The 17469-nt window shown below is 37.0% G+C and overlaps 1 protein-coding gene across 1 annotated transcript; it reads left to right on the top strand.

The window, feature by feature from the left end:
* Nucleotides 1-196: 196 nt before the first annotated feature.
* Nucleotides 197-17211, top strand: LOC129280097 (low-density lipoprotein receptor-related protein-like). The gene is made up of 12 exons (XM_064111999.1): nt 197-363; nt 2103-2322; nt 3483-3509; nt 4224-4352; nt 5241-5363; nt 6033-6149; nt 7972-8103; nt 8955-9320; nt 10468-10572; nt 11620-11736; nt 13961-14092; nt 15234-17211. The coding sequence occupies exons 2-12, from the start codon at nt 2103-2105 to the stop codon at nt 15578-15580; spliced, it is 1815 nt and encodes a 604-aa protein (XP_063968069.1). The 5' UTR covers nt 197-363; the 3' UTR covers nt 15581-17211.
* The last annotated feature ends 258 nt before the right edge of the window (nt 17212-17469 follow it).

Below are 17469 nucleotides of genomic sequence, written 5' to 3'. Positions count from 1 at the left end.
CGGAGATCGAATGGTAATACGCTGGTAAAATTTGAATATTAGATGATACTAATATGGAACTTGTATGTATTACCAAACCTTTAGAATATGGTTTATATCTTTCGGAATGACCTGTGACCTTGCTTTCCACCGGTTCAGGAAACTATTTCCACTGTTTTTCTTCCTTGCAGGCCTATATGACACAAATAACCAAAATGCATAAAATTTTAGTAAAACCATTTGTTTCACAATTAGATCATTGTTCGAAATGAGCTTTGGAAAAACCGCTTAATATAATTTTACATAGACCTTTCTACCAGCTGCTACGTCTTACGCGACTATATCAAAAGCGGTCAGGCAAGTGGGGAAGGAGTTACTTTGAAGGTAGGCCGAATTAATTGTTATAAATTCAAAATACTTTCAATTTTATAACCGCATGTAGGATCGCTTGTTTTTATCTCTTTTTGGCTCTGTATAGCCCTATAAGTGTTGCACGCATGCCGAGAATCTGAGGCCAGGACCACGACCGAAATCAAGCTGCACGAGGCCTAGTAAAATGTTATTTTTCCTAGTTTTCTATTTGCTATCGACCTCCCCCCCCCAAAAAAAAAAGAAGATAACTAAATGAATAAATATTAAATGAATAAATAAATAAATAGATAGATAAATGAATGAATAAAAAATGAAAATGAATATATAAACAAAATAAAGAAATGAATGAATACCTACTATAAAATAATATAAAGTAAATAAAAATGAAATAAAAATTCAAAACAATTTTGAAGGAAGGGAGGGTCGACGAACTTTCAGTCAATTTTGCTATCATTGCGAACTAATGGCTAGGATGTTCTTAAGATTTGTATATTACTATTTTAATACTTATATTCAATCCATAACAAGATAATACGTATAGGCCTATGTTTATATAATAGAATACTAGAATGCAAAGCGCTCATTATTATAACCAAGGTCGCAGAGCAGTGTGGCAGTAGGACCTTAAGGAGAAATTTAGACCAAATCGCATATTCATCGGTTTTTGTTGTTGTTTGTATGGGTTTGGATTATATATTTATATATATGTGCCCAGCCACCCCCAACCACCAATAAGTCGTACGGGAAGGATTTCTGTAATAGCCGAATTGTAAATTAGTCTTCAAAAGCCAAAATTATAAAAAAAAATATATCTGAAGGAATATTTCTTCTTCTTTACACTGTAAAAAAAATAAGTTGTAATGTTGATAAAAAAAAGATACAAGAGTTTGTTTTTGAGCCAGGTTTTTGTGGACTGCTAGGAATTTTCACTAGATCATGAAAATTGCAGAGTGTGCAGATCTTTTGCCTTTTATGTTATTATGTAAGAATAGATTATGTTTGATTGGTCAGATATTACAGATTGGTCAGATATAACAAAATTTTCTTTGTTCCCCAACTCTCTGTTTCTCTCTCTCTCTCTCTCTCACAGTTTTTCTCTTTCTCTTCCCCTCTCTCTCTCTCTCTCTCTTACCATTTCCTGTTACTTTCTCATTCTGAGTCTTATTTTGATGTGCATAATGTCTTCTTTTCTTTTGTTTTGTTGAGATGACTCTAGTCTTATAATGACATGTTCTAGTTTTCTTTATGTTATGAATTGTGTGTTTTATGTATGTAGATAATAATGCAGTGCCCTGTGGAAGACCAGTGATTTTGTTTAATGAATGTTTTAATTGTATAATTTTATTGTGTAATTTCACATATTTGTTTGTATAAAGCTAAACAGGCTACTCTGGATTAAGAACTTCAATAAATAAATAATGAATAAAATGAATAAATGAACCCGAACTTCAAACGTTGTTTTCTTCCTATTTTCTGAAGCTCTCGCTTTGTGTCTTCTCAGTTAATCAAGACAGTATTTGAAATTCCAATTTTGACAAATTATATATCATTTAAAAACTACAGTGGCTGTGCTTTTTCAATCTAAATAAAAATCTTAAAATTTATGTTGGGCACCTTATTGTTGGTTTTGGGGTGGCTGGTCACACACATACACACCCACTCACACACACCCCATCACACATACAACCACTCACACACACCCACATATATATATATATATATATATATATATATATATGTATACTCTACAGATGAGCATCGATCAAGGTGGAATACTGGAGCTTATTGAACTACAAGATGACAATACTCCAGCTACCGACAAAACTCTTGGAGATATTCCAGTCATCAATAGGGACACTGAACCTAGGAATGATTCCCCACACTCAAGCGCAAGGGTTAAGATAATGCTGGTTACTCTACTCATTATTGTCGTGACTGCTACCGCATTGGGACTCCTTTTCGGGATTCTAGGTAGGTAGACCAGAGGGCTGTGCCAGGGCATACTGACAGGAAGGGGCCACCTACAGGTGATGTCTTTTTTTTTCTCTCTCTCTCTTTCAATTGATATGGGTGTTAATTATTAAATTTAAACAACCAAAAACTTCCTTTTTATGTGCTTCATCCTTCTCTGTTTCCCCCTTCCCTTTCCTTTTTTCTTCTTTTTTTATAACTATCATAGAGAGCGCCCGCCCTTGTAAAAGCCTTCCTGCTTAGCTTAATGTCTTCTCCTGGCTTTTTGGTCGGAGTATAATATATCATTTACAAAGAAATATTGAGCTATTATTAATCTCTCACATTTTATTTATTTTATCAATCGTTCATGTATTTTATTTATTAATCTCATAGATCAATAGACATACCCACCCCAGCAACCGTCAAATTATCATAATCGTTTACATTTATTCTGTTTATAATTCTTGATTTCATTACTTTCTTATTTACTTTTTATTTTTACAAAATCAATTACATTTTTATTCAATTTCCTAGATATTGTATTGTTTTATTTGTGTACGTATTTATGCAAATGATGTTAAGTAAGCAAATTAATGCAATTGATTTTATTAAAACATATCAGCTTTTTCACTATTTCACTTCATTACTGTATGAATGCTGTTTACCTTATAACATAATGATGAGGAGGATATGAAATAAAAATGTGTTCTATGGGAGAGATTTTGCTATTTTACATGCCCGATCAAAATAAATTATCTGAGTGTTTGATTTCTTTCATAAAACATTCCCATTATTACAGGTACTACATGACACAGAATGGTCTGGAAATAAACAAATTAAATCTTTGTCTGGAGTTTTATGAAAGCCAATCACTGCATTATGGTGATAAGTGTACAAAGAGTCTTATCTTATGATACAAAACAATGCCAAATATAAATGCTAACGGCTGATAAAAGATGCATTGGCAGCTAGAATTTTGTATGCTTGATTAATAAGATTATAGAAATGTCTAAAGCTAGTATTATTTCTGTTTTAACGAAGGAATATGTTGTTAGACGTCCCCATTATTTTCATTTTCCCGTTACCCTAATCTACAAACACAAGTCATTTAAAGTCATGCAATACTACAACTATGATTGTTTTATAATACTAACGTCGATACAATTTTCTTTTTGCAGATAATCAAATTCCAGTAAGACCAGAAGGTAATTCAAACATATTGGCCAGCATTCACAAAAGAGGTTTAAAGTCCTCCTTCTTTAGCTTAAACGTTAACGTTCTTAATGCCCCAAAAGAAATGAGAATACATATAACAATTTGATTTACATATGAATAAATTCCTATAAAATTTGTTTGGATGTGCTGAAAGATCATGAAAAAAAAAACAAATTCGTGATCACCTTGCGTAATATTTATTCATTTATTAACCTTTTTTTTTTATTGTGGCACATAATATTCGTTGTCATGGCGTTCGTGTATCTTCCTTGATCTTATCACAATATTCGTTCAATCTTTATTGATCAAAATATAAATTACAATATAAATCAAACAAATCAACAAGCTATTTACATGATTAAACAGAGCAGCACTAAAGTATGTATAAATTTGTAGAGACAGATACGTAAGGCAAATTAAATATCAAATCTCCATTTTTTTTTAATGTACAGGTATATTTTTCTTCGCCATTATTACAGGGGTTTAAACAAATAAACAGAATGTTAGTGATGACTTTATTTTTAAGTGTGTACCATTTATTAATAGGCAATATAGAATATATGAAGCATTGAGAAGATTTTTTTCTGTTAAATTGGTTCAATTAGAAGGACTTTTTCACCTTTTAAATATTTTTTTATTGATACACACTGTACATGCTGCAGGAATAGACGATTATATTGAAAGGGTATTTTCTGTTCATGCAGTGCCAACGCCTGTTGTGTGCAATGAAACGGAATGGCCTTGTCTTGATGGAGTGACTTGTATGGATCGTGGGCAACGGTGTGATGGATACAAAGATTGTCCAATGAATGGTGAAGATGAACAAGGGTGTGGTGAGTATCCCTCTTGTTTGTTGTTGTTGTTGTTGTTTTTTGGGTTGTTCTCCATCTGTTGATATTTTCCCTTCCGTTCGTTCTGGGGTCCGTTGCAGAAAGAGTTGCGTTTAAACGCAAGTCAAAAAATCAATCGCAAGTCCCAAATGCGCGCTGTTGATTGGTTGAAAATCAAGTTGCGCATGATTTTTAGAGTTGCGATTAATTGCAACTCTTTCTGCAACGGACCCCTGGTCATGACCCCCACATTCAATACTTCCAAGCGCTCCCTATCTCTGTCTCTTAGAAGAAAAAAAATAACCCCTATACACGCACACCAACACCCCCATTAGCTGTATGCACACTTTCTCTTTGTTCTCATCCTCTCTATTCATATCTCTTTACCCGCACGCTCCTCTCTCTTACACACAAACACACACGCACCCACACACACACCCCTCCATTGAAAAAGAAAATACACTAGCACCCTATACACGCACACACACTAACAATATCATCTCCTGGCACAAACTCCTTCTTACACATCTTCACCAATTCTTCATGCACTCACAGACACTTACACCCACACACACTTGCATACATCCCATTGCCCCACTTTACTCCCCCGTATCGATTTTATTCGAATAATATTTGTTACACAAATATACCAGTGAGGTTTATTATTGTATTGTTCGAATAATAAGCCAAAATATTCAAAGGGAGGCGCCACATAAAATGGGGGGGGGGGGAGGAAGAAAAAGTTTTAATCATCGAAAAGAAATGAAGAATATACAATAGAGAGGTCTTGGCAGCAATTCATTAAGAAAATAGTCAGTGAATTATTTTTGAGCCAATCTGGTAAATTTGATGCATTAATTTTTGTAGCTTTTTAACTGACACCTTTTTTAGGTTCCACTTGTAGGGATTACCACTTTGATTGCGGGGAGGGTATGTGCATAGCCCTACATTTCCATTGCTCTTTTGGTACGCAATGCCCCAATGGCCAGGACGAAATCAACTGTACTAGTAAAGGTATGTAGACCATTGGCGTAAAGTCTTTAATTCTGCCAGTGCATATAATTTACAAATCTGTATTCACTTATTGCGTTTATAGGCGGGGACAATACTCTATCGATTTTGGTTAAGTCTGACTTGAGTTACGGTAAAGTTAAATGTAATTACTTGTCAAATTTTGAATTCGTTGTCGAATAATAATTTGTTGGAAATATGAAATCGTATTTAAAGTTATTATTGAATGTTGAATTCCATTTTCTTTTCCTTTTTATACAACACCACTTTTCCAGCATGGAATAGACCGAAAACTTAGGATATGTACTTACAATCTTCGTACGTATTTTCCTGATGAAAAGTGTAACTGAATCAATTTGGGGTGTTTCAGAAGTACTTAACAACGAAAACAATTTACAGTCGAGTCTGATAAAAGAGCCCAATTCATTTTGTTAAAGAGAATCTGAATATATCATTGGGCAATTCCATAAAATGATCAGCCTGTTTGTACGTCCGACCCCCATTTTGCTCAAGTTTTACTTCACTCCATAAACTGACCAAGTTGTGGTCCTTTGAGAACATTGCAGACTGTCAAAAGAACAAGAAATCAGAGACAGAAAATTTCATGAAGGTCCCTCATATAGGGGTCGGACGTACACATTTCATGGAATTGCCCCATTACTTTTCTTTTAGGCGTCTGCCTACCTGAGCACTTCACCTGTGAAGATGGGACGTGTATTCCTGATCATCAGGAATGTAATTACTTCATCGATTGTCCTGATGGATCCGATGAATCTCCTACATTATGCGGTGAGTTTGATGTCAGATGGACGTCAGCCTTAAGGCGACCGCACACCTTACGATTGGTCTGCGACTCAATTTTTGGAATGAAACGTAGTAGAATATTGAGACTTGGAATATCTTACTGTATAATGTTCGAAATCATCGTACGAATACTTATCTTAAAATCTGTGACTATGCTATCATCCTTCTTAGAATAAAAGCATTATTGTTCACTGACCCCAGATTTAGTGAAAAGCATTGCATATACATGTAGCAGAGGAATCTTTAGGAACAGCCAACTCTCTTTACTAGCATGACTAGCGAGATATCCTTTGTCCAAGCCAGATCAGGTAAAGTGAGAGAATAAATGTACTAGACTATTTTCCAGTGGCATTGCATAATGTTGGCTAGGATGGCTCGACCAAGTATCGAATGGTGAAAAAATTGAAATATTGGTTATTTAGTTACTTTTTCAGCTGGTGAAAAAACAATCATAATGAGATGATCTTGAATTACTAAGATAAAATACATTCACCGTTAGCAAATTTTATCGACTTGTGGCATTTTTCCAAAGGTGTCTCTTGACGACAGCGTCGCTCCTTTTGAGTCTACAAGCAGCACAGGTCCTACGTTTACACAATACGAATTCCATTTGCCAGATTGAAATATTGAAGCGCTGTGTCATCAAAGTCTTTTTACGCCGAGCTGATCGGCGTGGATGGATGTAATCGAGCGGCTGAGTTTTATCAGTTATATTCGGCAGTTTCGTTCCAGGACACACGACGGATTCAAGAACAAAGTAAATGTATTGAAAAAGAACCCGTCATATATTAATGAACAGCTGAGAGTTCTTTGTCGAACATTGGTTGACCGGAACAGGAGTTTCGTCCTAAGTTTCGGAGCTGACGAACAATTGCAAATGTGTCAGTTTGTCCAGATACAAGAGTGCAGCATGGACGAAGCTGATGGTTCGATTTCCCAATTTTCTACAAACTGACGGACTTCATGGAAGAAAAGGAGCACTACTCAGATTCCCACATGTGCCTTACAAGTAATCTTATCTGCTATAGGCCTAGGGTTCAGATTCCCTGGAATATGGCGGAGAGGCCGGGGTCCTTGGAAAAGTGACAATATATGGCATTCCAACAATTATTCGCAGATACCTTTTATAACGCTGATAATCTTTTGTCAAAACCCTTCATAACGTACAAGGCAGTCTTTGTCGAAAATCGATGATTCAAGGCAGCAGTGTCGTCATGGACTCTGGGCACACGGCATATATTTTTAATCCTGACCGAATTTTAAGACGATATGCTGTCCCGTTCCACCAACTTTCGAAAATAGCCTCTACTCTGCATGTCCATTGTGATTTGACTGGCATTTTCAATAGATTATCAACGTTCCAAAAAGCGTCTTCGAAGTAGATGCTAAAATACGCCAATGTTGATCCATTTCACAGGCCAAGTCTTTTAAAATCAGGTTTAACACGTTTAATATCTTTAAGAAATGTGACAAAACGTTTATCATTTCACAGCAAAAACTGGGGTGTTAACCGATGTACATAGAGGACCACACCAGTCATTTTACACCGGTGTTAAATTAACAGTGTTAGTTTAACACATATAGGTGTTATTACAACACCTTTGGTTGTTACATTCACACTCTTTGGTGTTATGTTCAATCTCTAGGGTGTAATTTTAACACCTCAGGGTGTGGTCCTCTATTAACACGAACTGGTGTCAGTTTTAACACCACAGTTTTTACAGTGTTGTTTTCCTGCATGAATGGGACATTTCTTACGCCATATTTTATGCACTTTCAATGTTTCTTTACACTTTTCTTTTGGCAGGAGCATGTAACGAGGAAAATGAGTTCGGATGCAAGAAGGGCAATTGTATTCCTTCGTATTGGAGATGTGACGGTTTTGCAGATTGCGTGGATGAAGAAGATGAATTGAATTGTGGCAGCACACATGGGTCAGGTGAGTCATGGGTTAGGTGATATAGTGATAAACAATATACATGCTCATTGTCATTTCAGGCAGGGGCTGCCGGGGGGGGGGGGTATTTTTATGATGATACGGGTGGGGTCAATGTGGCGTCATTATTATCAATTTAATGAAAGGGGCACAGACTTCTCTTTTTATGCACTTCTTTCTTCCTTTTCTGTCCCTTTGTCGTTTTTATTATCCTTTTATCAATTTTCACTGTTATAAAATCCATAGGTTTATAGGGGTACTTACCCCCCCCCCCTCACGTGGCGCTTGTTGATCGGCGAGTATTTCATGATTGTTGAACAAATGGCGCGCCACTGGAGTGTGTAGACGAACTAATCATATACAAACAGTCCTTATGTAGAACTAAACACATAACATGTCTGATTACTACAAAATTACCTCATAAACCAATACGACATGGGATTTAAATACTCATCTGTTAATAATTAAGCTGAAAATGTAAGCCTTAGTTATTAAGTATTTTACTTATTTTTCAACAAAAGTAAGATATGGCTTATTTACTCTTAATTCATCGATATGTAATAATTGGTTTTCATACTGTCTGGCTTTGTTGTGTTCATTCTTTTTACTAATATTTACATGATTTATGTTCATGGTGTCTATTCAAATACAGTCATTTCTATTAATGCATATAAATAATTCTCAAATGTTTTTATTTGGGAAAAAAAAATTAATCAAACTATCAATGGTCTTACAATTAATCCTTTACATAATCAATAAACCCTCATTTTAGAGATGGTTTATTGAAACCACAATAAAACAAACTTTCCTTTTTCCCTCTTTGCGTTGTCACCATGGTTACGCGCCATGGAAAGATCTGTACCAACTCGACGTCGGGGACTCGGTGAACATTACGACACCAAACTGGCCAGATGCACCGATTCCTGGTCAGTTTATGGAGTGGATCATATCGGCCCCAAAGGAATCTCTTCTTTCCATAAAGATACTGGAGGCTAACTTAGGATTCCAAGGTAGCCTGGCAGTTTCTAAACCTAAGCCATGTTTGGATCCAGAGTCGACATGCAGTCAAAAGATATTTTCCCGGGGTCATGATCACGCCGTTGCAGAAGTTCCATTATACGTGATCGTGAAATCCAGTCGAATTACCGTCACCTATCGCGCTGGCATCTTCGTTACTAATCGCGATCTCTCTTTTAACGTGCAAGTTTTTGAGCCAAGCGGTAAGCAATAACGTATCATTTATTGTTAATCAAATCCCCCCCTCCCCCCCCCCCCCCCCCGAGTTATCAGACATGGCGGGTGCCAGGGCCCTTGGAACGATTTTTTTTTTACTGGGGGTGCTGACGTAAATTTGAAAAAAAAAAAAAAGGTTTTCACTACAAAATGGATATCAAATTGGTGCCGAGAAAATTGAAAAGCAAGAAAAAAGATAATAAGAGGGGGTCACTGGACAATGAAGGTCATTTTGGTTACATTTTCACACATCTTCCAGAAGACCTGGGGTTACTGCCTATGGAGAATAATACAAGCAGCATCCTCAAGCACCCGCTTCCCAGGGTCATGGCGGATGCCTTTTATTAAAGGCCTAACCCGGCCTCCGCCCCCCCCCCCCTCTCCTCCACACACACACAACCTATAACTACGACCCCACTTTGGAACAAAACGCATTTTGTGAAAATACCAAAAATCCGATTTCTATTCAGAATAAGTAGAATACATACAAAACTAGTGAAGTTATATAGGCCATGAGTTCGGGATAATGTAACATTGCAGGGGCCGCGGAATCGGGGTGGGCTAGGTGGGCTTCAGCCCTCTCCCTTCCCACTTTTTTCCAAAACCATGTACAAAAACGTAAAAATTACCATTTGATTGTAATTTTTGCATGGTCAGCCCCCTCCTCACTTTCAAAACCGTTCCGCTGCCCCCGAATTGGCCTATATTATTATGAGGTTCAAATTTCCGCATAACTCGGTCGTGCGGTTGTCTTCGGGACCGGTGACCCGGGTTCGATTCTCACTTGGTCTGCTGCCCTTATTAGGTATTTGATCTCATTCTCAGGTCCCTCGGAAAGAACATTAAACTGTCTGTCCTGTAGTTGATTGCTTTCAGGCATCTATGCTTTCTTAACAAAGAAGTAAAACAATATAAGGTTTTAACAAATAATGTCTTTCGAAAAATTAATGTCACGTGTAGAAAATACCTATGGAATAAAGCAAACTCGGCAACCGTATCTTTCTGGTATCTCTCTCCCTCTTTCTCTCTTTCTCTCTCTCTCTCTCTCACACACACACCCACACACACACACACACACACACACACACTCCCCCCTCTCTCTCTCTCATGGACTGCGTATTGATGAATCTTCAGACACATTTCCAGAATGTGCATCTGGCTATCTTCCATGTGTAACTTCAGATGAACAGTACTGCATTGTCTCAGATCGTGTGTGCGATGAAAACTTCTACTGTACAGGTAGGTTCCATTAATCCTTTGCTTTTTTTTAAATCACTACAACATTTTTTTTCTTAATTTAATTTTCGACAATCAGTATGGTATCTAGCTATAGCTAGCCTATCTGATGTAGCTATCCGATTAGTAAATGTACAACAAAAACTGTGTAGTTCTACACCAGCGCAGACCAAATGTTCACTAGAGAGGGAGTAGAGCTTCAAAAGTTTCTTTTATAAAAAAATAAAATAAAGATCCTAGGGGACAGGGCCAGCTGCCTCCCCCACCCCCGACCTACGCCTGACCTATTGGCCAGACATACTAGAGACTTAGAATTCTGATATTTTTTTTAGTTTACCAAAAAGTCTTGAAATAAGAGTCAGCCCTTGAAATTCAGGGTCCTGTATAGTAAGATCTAATTCACAATTATGAGGCATCTTTATGAACTTGAAATGATGTGAAACTTGACAAAAAGAGTTAACCTGAAGCTATATATATATATATATATGTATATATATATATATATATATATATATATATATATATCTATATATATGTATATATATATATATATATATATATATATATATATATATATATATATATATATATATATATATATATATATATATATATATATCTTTAGAATCTTTAGCCTTAGGGTGAAACAGTCTGTACGACTAGCTTAGTTAAGCAATCCAACCAATAAATTATTTATATTATTTATACTCAGCTCCTACACAGTCGAGCACTATTAGATATTGCAGTATATCACTATATACTTACCTACCTATATATATACTGTATATATATATATATATGCACACATATATATATATATATATATATATCCATATTAACAGAAAACGTATTCCAGATATTAAAATAAAAATAGTGATTATGTGAGTCATCTTAGTGAAAACAAAATGCACCCACTATAAGAAAATCTCTTCATTTAGAAGACAAAAAATACACCTTAGCACGTACTTTTTGAAATCATTCATTTTAAGCATAAACATAAAATAAATATATAAATTTCATTTGCTTTGGGGTTTTCTATTTAAACTATAGTTAACAATTGTACAGCTGCAGAAAATTATGCGTGTGATGGGTCAACAAAAGTCATTCCAAGCTTCAAACGATGTGACTATATGATCGACTGTCCAAATCTGGATGATGAAATAAATTGTAAGTAAAAATCCAAGCTCCTCACTCTTCTGATTGGTTAATGGTAATGGTATAGTTTATTTAAAATTCATTCGCAGCCACAGGATGAATTGCAGAATATTTTACAAAACAAGTACAAGAGTATATGTAAATCAATTGCATACTGATGCAATGCTTAATAAATTAAATATTTAAAAAGAAACTTGCCTTGTTCAAACCCCGGCCGCGTCAGACCAAAAGACGTTAAAAGATGGGAGTTGCTGCTACCCTGTTTGGCGTTCAACGATTAAAGGGATAGAGCCTCGTCGATCTGGCGCTGCACAGCGGCTGCCGGGCCCACGATCAATTGGGCAAAGCAAAATTTCGGAGTATTTCATTTCATGTCTATTTCGAACAATAAAATATGGATTTTCATCATTTCATTTCATAGTATATAAATCGATTTCATTTCATTTATTTTCATATTTCTCATTGACATTTGATTCACATAAAAAGCAGCAACAACAATCCATAACTATGAAATAATAGACATCAATTTATGATAGACATCTTGGATATAGTAGTTCAGTAGTTTATAACACAACAAATTCATTATTATAGCCATTGAAAAAAATCCTTAGGGGCCTTTAACTGAAGATAAAATGATTATGTTCACGGTTATATTGCCCCGTATACAGAGGTGTGGGGGTGTCCCCCAAATTTTTAATTTTCAGGTCAATATATTGCTTTCACCCCCCACTGCTCGAACCGTTTTGTATTGCCAGTGAAGGCAATACAAATTATTAACATGCGTTTAAAAGATATAGGCCTATGCATCCTACCATAACGATGCATGTACGTACACCAATTCATTAATGAGTAAATAATGTCTGATTTATTGCTGTCGCAGTAAGCATGTATAGTTAAAGAAAGCAAATTACTGGCATATTGCTCAGCTGGTATACTGTAACAGAAATAAAGTTTAAAGCCAGATAAGGGCAAAAGACGAAGTATGACTTAGCCATGGAGATCAATATAACGGAGAAAAAGCAGTTCCCTGAGTTTGCGTTTAAAAGACAAAATGGGAAGTGTAAACATCTTGCACTTATATATATTATATATATATATTATACTAACTTTGTAGATGTCGGCTCGGGGCACTTCCCCGATGAAAACAACACAATGTCACACAGTGTGATCACAGTGTGTTCACATAGTAAACTATGTGAAAATATTTTTCGCAATGTCAAAATGCTCAAATTCAACAGCTAGTGCGCAGATATGTTCAGTTTTTTCACACTGTGGACATCTCGACAGTAAGACTGTTCACCGCGTGTGACCAACGCCGGTCGACTATTAATATGTGAATATGCGATTCACTCGAAACTTGGAACGCTTAGAGCTTTTTTTTTATTTATGTAAAAGTTGAGAGTTAGCATTGTGAACGTGATTTCACATTGTGTTCCACATAGTGAACACGATAAGTCACACCCCTTGCGTTCTTTCCAGCAGGCTTATCCACCCCCCCCCCCCCCGTCCACCCCAAATATCCATGACCAAGGAGAAAAAATAACAGGGAGAAAATGGAAGGGAAATTGGCGAAAATAGAAATACACACACACACCCACAAGCCTCACACACGCATTCCAACACACCTCCTAAAACACGCACGCACACGTGTATATATATATATATATATATATATATATATATATATATATATATATATATATACACATATATATGCATGCACATATACCCAGTGTGTCCCTAGTCTGCTATGCAGACTCTGAATGGCTCGTGAAGTGGGATCTGCAGCTGGTTGCGAAGCAAACCAGCCTGAAAGGGCGAGCGAAGCGAGCCATTTCAGAGCTGCAGTAGACCTAGTCTGCTATGCAGACTCCTTGAATCAGCTGTGATACACACACTGCAGTTGTGGGTCTACAGTTGTAGACTAGTGTGTCCCATGCACAAAATATAGAAAGCGAAAATTATCATTCATTATATCATAACATGTATAATCACAAATACTATAGACAATTGTAATGCTAAAAAGTTTTGAACAAAATTAGAATTTTATTTCTCTTAAACGGTCTCCATTTTCGCTCAATTGCTTCGCTCGATCCCTCGCAACTTTTCCACATACTCCGTGTTCGGACCAACAGTCAATATAATCTTTGTTAAAACCCCATTTTGTAAGATCTAACACCGCCCTTTTGCAGCCTAGCTGGTTTCTTATGAAGGGATTGTTCTTTCTATCCCGCAGGTACCTGTGCAGAGACGGACTTCGTGTGTAATTCGGGCAAATGTATTCCACACTACTTCGTGTGCGATTTCTATTACGATTGCATCGGCGGATACGAGGATGAAATGAACTGCTCGACTCCAAACAATACACGTAAAAGCCACCGCACATCTTACGACCCGTTCTGGTTTACGACCAGTCTGAGACTGATTGAGGGGAAATGACGTAACAGCTCTTGTCAGCTTGAGAGTCGCAGACCGGTCATAGACATATCGCAAAGAAAATCGTAAAAGCAAAAAGCGCATGCGTGAGTCGCAGACTGCCTTGGACTGCCTTGCGATTCACCTCCCCTCACTCGATCAGTCGCAGACCAGTCGTAGACCAGTCGGGTCACAAGGTGTGCAATGGCTTCACTTACGGTAATATTAATAAATGTTTCGTGTTGTAATTCACCCATGTTACTTATTTTCAAATTGAAAATGTTCCTTATAATTGTGTTTGGATCTAATGCAGTACTAATACGATCTATTTAATTAAGTATTATGTGAAAATCCTTAATTATCAATTTGACTGTGGAAACACTTTAACGTTGTTTTGGTTCAATATCCTCCCAGTCAGTGCACATTAATTGCATGTGCATATTTTGTTTTGATTCTTGAAAGTTTATTCTTTAGCCTATTTTTATCGATTTTTGTTACTAATTGTCAAAATGAGAATGTTTCGTTTTGTTTGGACCAAAAAATAAACTATTTGAATTTCGTTTTCATATACGACATGGACTACTACTACTACTACGACTACTACTACTACTACTACTACTACTACTACTACCACTTCTTCTGCTACTATACTACTACTAATAATAATACTACTGATACGACTACTACTACTGCTGCTGTTGCTATATCATACTGTTATACTTGCTCCTACAGTAGTATGTTAACAATGTTCAGGGGGCTATAAATTGTATATGATGCAAACTTTTCAACATGATCATGCAAGTCAGTAAAAAGTTTGACCTTTTTAAATACAAAACATTCCACCCCTTTCCTTTTCTTTCCATGTCTCTTTTGATTTTTTTTCGGTGGAGGGGGATCTATGCCCCCCCCCCTCATCTGTAAACCAGTAATTACTACTACTGTCGCTGCTGATTCTGCTACAATGTTCATTATCATTATCCAACTCAATTTTAATTTTGGTAAAATTCAATAACAAAACCTAATAGGACGTTTATAGCCATAGTTGTTGTTTCGGATTAATGTCAATCCACCATACCTTTATTTTCATCTTGCAGATCATTATGAATTAACTAACGCTGAGACACTCACCATTCGTTCCCCGAACTACCCTTCAAACGCCCCTCCTGGCTCATATCAACTCTATTACGTCACAGTATCGGTCGGACACCGTGCTGTTATTACCTTCAACCATTTCCTTGTCGATTGGAAAGGATTCTTGTCGTTGGGAACGGGCAGCGACGTCAACGACCACGGGGCAATCTTCGCCGTGTTCAGCCATCACGACAGGCCGATGACCATGTACGTGCCTTCATCTAGTCGAGTGTTTTTTATGGAATTTCATGGAGGACCTTACGGCAGGTCCAATGGTTTTGAAGCGATAATTATCTCCATAAGGACATGACCATCTTAGGCCTCTCTCTGTATCACATAAGCGACCAGCTTATGAACAATGACTTAATTTCTTACATTTTCTGTCATGGTTATTTTTTACAATCCATTGTGTTCAAGTGCTGTTCCTTGATTCTTAACAATAGAGGGTTTCCGCAATTATTACGGAGACACTCTCGACAACGCATCGATTTCTTTGAAATTGCAATTAAAATCACAATGGAGAGCCGAGAGGCTTTTGTCGAAAGTTGGTGGACTGGGACAGCAGATCATCCGAAGGTTTGCACCGGACGAACAATTGTAAATATGTCGTTGTCCAGAGTCAAGAGATTCCGATGCTGCCCCGGTCCACCAACTTTCGACAAAAGCCTTATTGTGATTTGACTTGCATTTTCATAGAAACAGGTGCGTTGTAGAGATCTAAATGCAAACATATCGGAATATAAGCATGATAAAAGAACGTATTAATTTAGTGTCGAAATTCAATCAATCATTTCATTTATTTTTTTTCGATTCTAATAAAAAGAAATGTACAAAAGAAAAACTCTCGGTCATAATAACAGATAGTCAATAGAAAATTTACATAATTAAGATATGCACATACATACAATGTAATATGCGCACAAGAAAATAAAGATTTCAGAACAAGGGTGGAATCAAGGAACACTACTGGAGTTCCAGCTAGGTGTGCTGCAAATAGAAAATAGCACACCCAGGACAGGCTGAACAGCCCAGGGAAATATTGGGGGAGCCTCAGCACCCCTCGCTTCCCATGGCCATGCATGGTTGCTCTGTGGTAGAGCGCCCGCCCGGTCATGAACGGGAGGTCGAGGGTTCGATCCCCGGTCGAGTTATACCCAAAGGCTTATAAAAATTATATCTTCAGCTTTGATTTGCTGGCGCTCAGTATTTAGATTACAATGTATTATGTTATGCAGGGCCCACTGATATAGCAGTTTACTATTAAACTAAAGTGGCTACCCTGGGTAGATTAAAATATTCTTATTTCACGAGTCTTCAGGTGCGGAGAGAGGGGGCATGCAGGCCCCATCCCTTGTTTTCTTTAGTATCTTCTTGCTGTGCTTGTCAAAAGATACTTCAACGGATGATCGTCAGTGGCCATAACTTTTTTTGTTTGTCAGTAAAAGAAAGAGACCCCCCCCCCCCACTGGCGTAAATCCCGGGGGGATGGGGGGATATATCCCCCCCACTTTTCGAGGAGGGGGGGATGGCCTGTACAAACATCCCCCCAGTTTTTACGAAAGAAATGAAGAAAAAAAATCACAAGAGATCATATTGTTTTATTGGTGAAAATTCTTCCTAAAATACCGCTTAACAAATAAAACAATATTATTGAATCATAAAATGCAAATAAAGAGCCAGTTCACCATTTCCAAACGAAATACTTATGTCCTTAATATAACATTGAAGAGAAACCCCCGTTTCTTCCAATTCTTCAATGTTGGGGTCTTTGGGAAGGGATTAAGATGGAATGTCAATACATTTTGAATGTAATCTCTAATAAAACCATTAACCATCATGGGGTAAAAAAGATAATAATATTGGAGGGTATTTGCCATATGGACATATAGTGGCGTAACTACGGGGGCATGAGGGGCACACCCCCCCCCCCTTCGGCTGACCAAAAAAAAAACGGGGAAAGTGGGAAAAGGAGAAAAGAGGGAGAAAGGAAGAGAAGCGAAGTGGGAAAGAAGAAAATATTATTCATTATAATGTTATATTATATTATAATTATGTTATGTTACATTATACATAAGAAACATTTTTATCATAACTTTATGAAACATAATTTGCCCAGGGCCTACGTCTTCATTGTTCCTGGTGCTCGCATTGTCTGTTTAACGAGATATATAATCCTGTTGTACTAAAACATCCCGTTTT

This window comes from Lytechinus pictus, chromosome 17 (assembly GCF_037042905.1).
Source record: "Lytechinus pictus isolate F3 Inbred chromosome 17, Lp3.0, whole genome shotgun sequence".
In the NCBI taxonomy this organism is placed as follows: Eukaryota; Metazoa; Echinodermata; class Echinoidea; order Temnopleuroida; family Toxopneustidae; genus Lytechinus; species Lytechinus pictus.
The sequence above is the reverse complement of the archived record's forward strand: the minus strand, read 5'-3'. Positions and strand labels throughout refer to the sequence as shown.

Coding starts and splice junctions, on each gene's coding strand:
- LOC129280097 (XM_064111999.1), top strand. CDS start 2,103: ATGAGCATCGATCAAGGTGGAATACTGGAGCTTATTGAACTACAAGAT. Junction 4,353..5,240: donor TGAAGATGAACAAGGGTGTG/GTGAGTATCCCT, acceptor CACCTTTTTTAG/GTTCCACTTGTAGGGATTAC. Junction 14,093..15,233: donor CTCGACTCCAAACAATACAC/GTAAAAGCCACC, acceptor TTCATCTTGCAG/ATCATTATGAATTAACTAAC.